This window comes from Homalodisca vitripennis, unplaced genomic scaffold (genome assembly GCF_021130785.1).
Source record: "Homalodisca vitripennis isolate AUS2020 unplaced genomic scaffold, UT_GWSS_2.1 ScUCBcl_7191;HRSCAF=14765, whole genome shotgun sequence".
NCBI classification, from domain to species: Eukaryota; Metazoa; Arthropoda; class Insecta; order Hemiptera; family Cicadellidae; genus Homalodisca; species Homalodisca vitripennis.
The window spans coordinates 6095-15396 of record NW_025783300.1 but is presented as its reverse complement, the minus strand read 5'-3'; the positions used below and the strand labels follow the sequence as shown (position 1 = coordinate 15396).

The window sequence follows — 9302 nt, the reverse complement described above, 5'->3', positions numbered from 1 at the left end:
AGAGGCAAAATCAGGTTTGGAACAAAAAATACTAAAACCGAAGTAAGTTACAAGACAGTAAATATACACTTTTTAACATATTTTCTTGATTACGCGAAGGAGGCAAACTCAACATTGGTGTCGGAAATATAATTGACTTGAACCAGAAGTGCTCATACAGGTGCGAAACCGCGGGTAACTGCTAGTGATGAAATAATTCTGAAATGCATTTAATATGCAAGTGACTGTGGTTTAATTTGATTCATAATGTTCGTCTGATTTCCAGAATTCTTGATTGCGATTTGAATCCAAAACCTTTGTTTAAAATCCTATTCTTATATTTGTCAATAGATTTATAATTTTCATCAAACACAATGGTAGCTAAGCAGTTGGTAATACATTAATGTCTGATAAAAAATAATGTTATAAGAAATATATTGATATTCATTTTATAATTAATCATCCATATCTAAGTCAGGATAATCCTTCTTTTACTATAAACTACAATAATTGTTTAATTGCCAGTTGAAACAACAAAGGCCTTTATGATTGGAGTTATGTATTTTTATAGTACGATTTAACCCTGGAACTGTAGGAAAACATCTGATATGTCTTTGGCTAATTATTTAATTGCTTTGTTAGTTTAGACAATATCACAATGTTATTGTTACCAATTGATTCAGGAGATTCTAATCTATATATTTCATGTCTATAGATACGATATAATGACCGTAATAGTTTTCCAAACTTATTTTGAAAGCTGTGCACAGGTAAAAAAGATTGAAGTTACAAAATACGTCTTTTTCAACCAATTACAGCTTTCACCTGTATGACAGAAAGCAGTGTAATATGCGGTAGAAAATAACCTTTCTTCCAGTGTGTTTACCATAAATGTTTCTGTAAATCCTTACAAGTGGTAATTTCAAAGGACGTTTCTGAAAAAGCATTTACAAGGGCTGTCCAGAAAGTAACAACCGTTTTGATATGGCATGGCAACGTGTGACGTAATTAAAATAAGAGTAATCAAGTGCTACAGTTGGAACTTTTTTTATTTTGTCCAGTTGAAATATAATCTTGCATGTATCTGTTTTTCAATTATTCTTAAAAATTGTTTTCTTGCAGTAAAAATATTTTTGGTTGCCATGCTACTATGAGAAAAACCTGTAAATTAAAATAAAAACATTTTGTTGTTGTAAATTAACTATATTAATAATAAACGATTAATATAAAGAAGCATAAAAGTGTTATCAGTAGATAAAGTTTCAACATTTTAGCAAAAAAATGGTTACTGTCAAATCAAATCTTTAATTGCTCGTCACAATTACACATTGTATGGCAAACGTCAGAATTAAATATAAATTTAAAACCCGCATACCACATTACCACCACGTCCAAACTTACATAATTTTCATGCATTCCAGTCTCATTCATCCATCGCCAATCTCAACCCACTTCCAGCGCTGGAGTCAGTCATCGAATTGGGCGGTCTCCCAGTTAAACGCCAGAAACTCGTCAATGCTGTAGAATGCATTTGACACCAGGAAGCGCTTAAGACGAGCTTTTGATGCCTTTGCGTTTGTAATAGAATTTGGCAAACTGTTGATGAAATGAACACCTGCCTGCGAAGGCAAGTGCTCATAAACCAGCGTTCTGTGTCTTCCAGTACGGTAGTTATCTCTGCCTCTAGTCTCATACCCGTGTATGGCACGTCCCCTGGTTAGGGTACATTTAGACAAACAGAACCAAGATGTTTCTAAAATGTAGAGACTGGGCAAAGTCAATAGTTGCAAAGTTTTGAATGCTGTCCTGCACGACTATTGCGATGATACGAATAGCTTTTTTTTTGCAATTTGAACACCCTCAGGAAATTATTGCCTGTACAGGCCCCCCACAACACCACTCCATAGGAAACATATTGTAAATCATGTTACTGTGAATTATTTGTAAATTTCATTAAATTACTCATTTTGGGTATATTTTTTCACTCATATCTAACACAACTTATTGACATAGAAATATGACTTTGAAAAAATTTTAAAAAATTTGTCCTGAAAGGGTTAATTTTGGATGACAATATAGTTGATGTTTTTTTTTTCTTATGGTGTGCTCTTTTTATTCTGTTTATTTGAGCATTTCTTTGTTGTGTTTTATAGCCATACTATTTATTTTATTCCTTGCTAATAGGAAACAAACTAAATATTAATACCCCAGCAATAAATTTAGTTAGGATGAATTTTGTTTTATTTATCATTTTTAATTGCTTTGAACTATTTTTCAAATTTACTAATCTTTGATTTTTTTTTTCAAACCAACCATCATATAATAAAGTTTTTAAACAAAGAAGCTGTTTTTATAAAACAAAAAAATATTTAATATGAAAAAATGTTTTTATTATTTTATTTATTACATAATTACAACATTAACAATATACTAAACTGTTTTAAAATTAATTTTTTATTGAAACAGTAACTTTTCAAGGAAAAACGTTGGCACCAAAATTAACGTTTTATAGTTCTTTTGATAAAAAATCCAGGTTCTTATAATTAACAATTAGGGTATAAGTAAACTGTGCACACAAAGAGGAAATGGTTCAATGGACGTAGCAGAGAGTAAACAAGGAATAAAGTAAAACGCAAGAATTAATAATAAACATGTTATTCAAAATGAACATTTCATAATACAAAACAACGCTGGAGTAGCTTTGGCCAAAGCTTTGGCACATTGTCCCTTGTGAAGTTGTCGGTTCTGACCGCACTCCGTTCACAACTTGAGTAACGTAGGAAAGGCACTGTTAATGGCACAGGTTTGTGGAACTTGATGTTTATAATAATAATAATCAGTATCGCCACCTCTACCCATCCTCGACGACGTACACTAACAAACACTTAGATTAAAAACAATTCACGAGTAGAAAATCTGATTTTAAAAACACGCAGTACAAACGAATTACACCAAAACTGTTAAAATTCTTTAAGAGGGGGATTATTACACTTCAAGGGGATTTCGTAAGACTTCTTACAAATTACACCGTCGAACTTACCAAATCAAAGTTTTTATCATATACGGGTAAACAATTGGGGAATGTCAAGAATATTTCTGTTCAACTTTCTTAGGGACCACAACGAAAACAATCTTAAATTAATTGTGAAACGTTCTCGCTACGTTATGGTTAATGTTATTTAAGAAATTATCTAAGTTAACAGTTACAGTACATCACAAACCTTAAGAAGAGTATCAAAGATTATCAAATAACATATTTCACCTCAAATATCCATTTAAACAGAAGAGGATAAAAACAATGTTTTACGTTATTAAATTCGATACAATGGTGGATTACAACTAAGAGTACGATTCTTATAACGAGAGTATTATTAGTCAAATGTACCTTTATAAAAACATTATGTTGGTAAGATATTCCCTGATTTGATTACGTTTTTAATAACAAATTTGAAAACAGTACGTATTAAAAACGTAATTAAATTCGATACAATGTTGAATTACAACTACGACTTCATTAATGAGTACAAATTCTTATAATAAGAGTATTTTTAGTTGAAGTACCTTTATAAAAACATTGTTGGTAAGATATTCCCTAATTTGATTACGTTTTCAATAACTAATTTTAAAACTGTACGTATTAAAAACGTAATACTAATATTATCATGTTGGTATCCTCTTAAAAACAAACTAAAACTCATCTCCTTTATTGCTAGTCACCTTACTAACTAACCAATAAGCAGTCTTACACAAGCACGTTGCTGTGCTTAACAGAGAACAATATATACATATAAATAATTAGTTATATAAAAATTCTATTAACACCTAAACATCTGAATATTAACAGTTGACTAGTAACTAAACGAGTTAGTTTCAACAGAAAGATAGGTCTCGGGTTGTAGTGGAAAGTATTGTACAACCGAGAGACGGTAACGGTGTGGTGGACCTTGTGTCCTGCGTCAACGCGAGCCCGGGTAATAGTACATGACAGCGGACGCGGGCATCTGCCACTTGGACGCTCGGAGCTCGATCAGCTGCAACAGGGTGCTCTTGATCGGGCCTGCCGACGCTGGCGTCATGAAACACGTCCCTTATGTTGAAAAACACTTGACTCATCATTTTCGGTAGGTCGTGTTCCAAATCTTTACCGATCGACGTGAGGATGAAGAATATAGCCTCGATCTGAAAATTAAATTAGTGTTAGTATTCGTTTAGCGTACTATCCTGTATCTGTACGATCAGTCTTTATTAATTAGAATGCTAATGCACCATAATGTAATCGATCAAGTCCTTGGAATATTGGAGTGTGTTGGATTTGTGTCGAGTCGAACATTTTGGCAATATAAGTTTTTTTCATTCTCACTGCCACTTTATAATGCTCAATGTTTTGTAGCTTTCATCAGCTGTTAGTTATTCATAAAAAAATATGTTATAGCTGTTAGTTATTCATAAACAAATATGTTATAACTGTTATTCATAAACAAATACGTTATAGCTGTTAGTTATTCATAAACAAATATGTTATAGCTGTTAGTTATTCATAAACAAATACATTATAGCTGTTACTTATTTGTAAACAAATATGTTATAGCTGTTAGTTATTTATAAAAAAATATGTTATAGCTGTTAGTTATTCATAAACAAATACGTTAAAGCTGTTAGTTATTCATAAACAAATATGTTATAACTGTTATTCATAAACAAATATGTTATAGCTGTTAGTTATTCATAAACAAATATGTTATAACTGTTATTCATAAACAAATATGTTAAAGCTGTTAGTTATTCATAAACAAATATGTTATAACTGTTATTCATAAACAAATATGTTATAGCTGTTAGTTATTCATAAACAAATACGTTAAAGCTGTTAGTTATTCATAAACAAATATGTTATAACTGTTATTCATAAACAAATATGTTATAGCTGTTAGTTATTCATAAACAAATATGTTATAACTGTTATTCATAAACAAATATGTTAAAGCTGTTAGTTATTCATAAACAAATATGTTATAACTGTTATTCATAAACAAATATGTTATAGCTGTTAGTTATTCATAAACAAATACGTTAAAGCTGTTAGTTATTCATAAACAAATATGTTATAACTGTTATTCATAAACAAATATGTTATAGCTGTTAGTTATTCATAAACAAATATGTTATAGCTGTTAGTTATTCATAAACAAATATGTTATAACTGTTATTCATAAACAAATATGTTATAGCTGTTAGTTATTCATAAACAAATACGTTAAAGCTGTTAGTTATTCATAAACAAATATGTTATAGCTGTTAGTTATTCATAAACAAATATGTTATAGCTGTTAGTTATTCATAAACAAATATGTTATAACTGTTATTCATAAACAAATATGTTATAGCTGTTAGTTATTCATAAACAAATACGTTAAAGCTGTTAGTTATTCATAAACAAATATGTTATAACTGTTATTCATAAACAAATATGTTATAGCTGTTAGTTATTCATAAACAAATATGTTATAACTGTTATTCATAAACAAATATGTTAAAGCTGTTAGTTATTCATAAACAAATATGTTATAACTGTTATTCATAAACAAATATGTTATAGCTGTTAGTTATTCATAAACAAATATGTCATGGCATCATGTCAGATGTGAGTTTTTAATCAAGACAGAGTTTAATATCTTTATAAAGATAAAAATCTTTATTCATCAGTCTTTAGTGAGAGAGAGATGGTGACAAAGACAAAATATTTGATGATTGTTAAACTATTCTTGATTCAACATTTATTGATTCTAGAATGCTGCGACTACTATGTTGTGAAAAATACTCGGGCGAAAGAGATTTTATTACTGCACTATAAATCTGAACTCCAAAAAGTTATCAGATTAAGATACATTTGAATTTCGATGCTCAATTATAAGTTGAATTAAACCTAAAAGGACCATAAAGGAGTTTAAAAAATCAAACTGTAATGCGTTAAACTATTAAATAACAACTAAAAATTATAACCAAATCATACTAATAATTAACATTTTATATATTTGTATTATATACAGGGTGTCCCACAAGTAACCTGACACACTTCTCAGGTGATTTCCTCTCATCAAAAAGGTTCATATGAACAAATGTCCGGAAGCGCTTTGTTTAGAAGCTACAGCTAACGAAAGATTTTACCCGATTTTGTATGAAGACGGAAATAAAGCGAAACTGATGATTTCATGGCATAAAGATAGTGTTAAATTTATTGGATTTTATGTTAAATGAACTGAAAAAGTGAATAAAATATGTCACAACCTGTCATACCACCAATATCTGAGATATCAGACAAAATTCAGTCTCTAAAAACATGCTTTGTTTAGATTTGAAGTACCTACATTAACTTCATTAAATGGATAATAAACACGCATATCTTATAACCAAAACTTCTAGAGAATTTACTTCCTAAGAGAATAATGTAAATAGGCTAATAATAAACAAACACAAAGTTAAAAGAATTAATGTTTAATGAAATCAACCCACACGAAAAATAAAACGGAAATGCAATATCTGTTTATTAAATGAACGTTCTTTGTAAAAAACAATACATTTTAATTGTTGATCTTTGCTAATCTTTTATTCTAATTTAAGGAGAAAACACCTAAGTAGTTTGTTGGGTTACTTGTGGGACACTCTGTATAAAAGGGTGTTATAACCACCCTGTATAGTGGTTATAAAACCAAAAAAACGTTTACATTTACGCATTAAGGCTTTTTGAAATGATACTAACTTATTACATATACTATATGAATATATTTACATTCACTTCTGTTGCCATTGGCTATTAAAATCAAATAATGCAAGGTATGGATTCTAAAGGCAGCTGGAACGAGGACTGTTAAAGTCCAGTTCTAGATGGCCTTGGTTTCCACGACAAATATTGTCTTACCTCTATTTTAGAGAGAGGTTTGGCTTGCAGACAGTCAATGAAACATTTGGAGAGTAGAGTCAACAACATAATTTGTGGCGGTACACCGTCATACTGAGTTTTCAATTGGAGTTGGCTCCTTTTCAGCTGTAACAGAACAATTCATATTCGTAAAACTTTCAAGGCCAAGTAAAACTATAAACTAGGTGTCAATGAAATCGCAATAGACAAAATCAGAAAGGTATACGAGTACAAGGTTGTCCGTAAAGTATCCACCTGTGTTCATATCTTCGTACTGGTGTTATTCTTCGTCATCCGGGCGGTGGCTTCCTTCCAAATTGTCCCCATTTGATTGAACCACACGGTCCCAGCGGTGCTTCCAAATCTTAAAGCAATCCTCAAATTTAGATTTTTGAATGGCCTTCAGATTGCGCGTCACATACTTCAAATCGTTTCAATGTCGTTAAACCGCTTTCGTAAGAACGCCATTTTCAATTTTGGGAACATCCAAAAGTCACAGGGAGCTATGGTTGGGACTGAATGGAGGCTGTAATAATCTTCTTAAGAACATTTTCATCATCACTGACCATTTTCAAGTTGTTCAGAGTGATTTCACCCTAAAGTTTTTTCTGCTCAGTTGTGAGCAATTTCAGAATGAATTTTGCACACAAGCAAGTCATTCCTAAAATGATATTCAAAATTTCAGTAATATTTGGTGCTCCGAGATCTTTTTCTAGTTCATGAACTATCAATCGACGATCACATTCAATCGCAGGCAACACAACGCTCGATGTTTCCAGTGTTGTTGTCAGTACAGTTCGGCCAGAACGAGGGTCATTGTCAACAGATGTGTAGCCTTTTTTGAACCACCTCTATCGTTCTTATTTGTGTTGTGCTCACGTTTTCTCCAAAACTATATAAAGGCCTTATATTTCCTCCGAAAGGCCTTCTCTATAATTTCTATCATTTCCATACAACTCTTGTTGAGATTGAATCAAAACTTGATGCAAATTTGTTGATCTATTTTTTCTGTCATTCTTATCAGTATACAAATTCGACTAACAGAAAAAAAACACGTGAGAAATAAACACATGTTGTGCACGACCCAAGGTGATCAGTCAGAAACTACGACTTTCAGTTTGTTACACTCATACTCACAGAGGCTGCTCAGGCAAGAAGATATAAATGCATGTCGAATACTTTTCTGACAGACCTTGTATTCATATCTAAGAGAAATATATTTGTACAGTACAGAATTTTTGGACTCTTATCGCATGGCAATGGTTAATGTTGTTATGATATTCAATAAAAATATTAAGTGTCAGTGTTTTAGTACAACTTTTGGTTCATTACTGCAACCGATCTTGAACGTGAATATAAATTATATTTACTCCATTTTGTAATTTTTCATATATACTAGCTTATTCACAATATCCTTTACTTGTGTTGCACATGGAAATATATTTACAGAACAAATCTGTGTGTGTGATAATAAAATTCCGTAGTTTAAAACCACTACACATAATTTGCAATTTTGAGGCTGAATACAACACAACAAATTAAACGTCTTAACTATTATTACAACAAACTTTTGAATAATTTTTAATATTCAGAGATAAACTCAATGAAGTCTAACGATGCTGTATACAACCTCTCATACAACATATTAAACCGAACGTTTCACTCTCCAAACTCCTCTCACCCACTCTCCTGTTATGAATGTGGAGGGATACTTACTTGTACATACATTTCGTTCAGGAAAGTCATGTACTGCCGGTACCGACTTCCAGTTGCTGTAGAGCGCAACACCTTGTCTCTCTCCTGATATGAATGTGGAGGGATACTTACTTGTACATACATTTCGTTCAGGAAAGTCATGTACTGCCGGTACCGACTTCCAGTTGCTGTAGAGCGCAACACCTTGTCTCTCTCCTGATATGAATGTGGAGGGATACTTACTTGTACATACATTTCGTTCAGGAAAGTCATGTACTGCCCGGTACCGACTTCCAGTTGCTGTAGAGCGCAACACCTTGTCTCTCTCCTGATATGAATGTGGGAGGGATACTTACTTGTACATACATTTCGTTCAGGAAAGTCATGTACTGCCGGGTACCGACTTCCAGTTGCTGTAGAGCGCAACACCTTGTCTCTCTCCTGATATGAATGTGGAGGGATACTTACTTGTACATACACTTCGTTCAGGAAAGTCATGTTACTGCCGGGGTACCGACTTCCAGTTGCTGTAGAGCGCAACACCTTGTCTCTCTCCTGATATGAATGTGGAGGGATACTTACTTGTACATACATTTCGTTCAGGAAAGTCATGTACTGCCGGTACCGACTTCCAGTTGCTGTAGAGCGCAACACCTTGTCTCTCTCCTGATATGAATGTGGAGGGATACTTACTTGTACATACATTTCGTTC

At 32.2% G+C, this 9302-nt stretch overlaps 1 protein-coding gene across 1 annotated transcript; it reads right to left on the bottom strand.

The window, feature by feature from the left end:
• Window positions 1–2618: 2618 nt before the first annotated feature.
• On the bottom strand, window positions 2619–8859 carry LOC124374075. The gene is made up of 3 exons (XM_046832371.1): window positions 8612–8859; window positions 6896–7021; window positions 2619–4158 (listed from the first exon to the last, which is right to left on the bottom strand). The coding sequence occupies exons 1-3, from the start codon at window positions 8843–8845 to the stop codon at window positions 3850–3852; spliced, it is 669 nt and encodes a 222-aa protein (XP_046688327.1). The 5' UTR covers window positions 8846–8859; the 3' UTR covers window positions 2619–3849.
• Window positions 8860–9302: the final 443 nt, after the last annotated feature.

What these genes read in the sequence shown, in the direction of transcription:
- LOC124374075 (XM_046832371.1), bottom strand. Translation starts at nt 8,845, where the DNA reads ATGTATGTACAAGTAAGTATCCCTCCACATTCATATCAGGAGAGAGAC. An exon ending in TGAACGAAATGTATGTACAA is followed by an intron (nt 7,022 to 8,611) that starts GTAAGTATCCCT and finishes GTTCTGTTACAG; the next exon opens with CTGAAAAGGAGCCAACTCCA. An exon ending in AACCTCTCTCTAAAATAGAG is followed by an intron (nt 4,159 to 6,895) that starts GTAAGACAATAT and finishes TTTAATTTTCAG; the next exon opens with ATCGAGGCTATATTCTTCAT.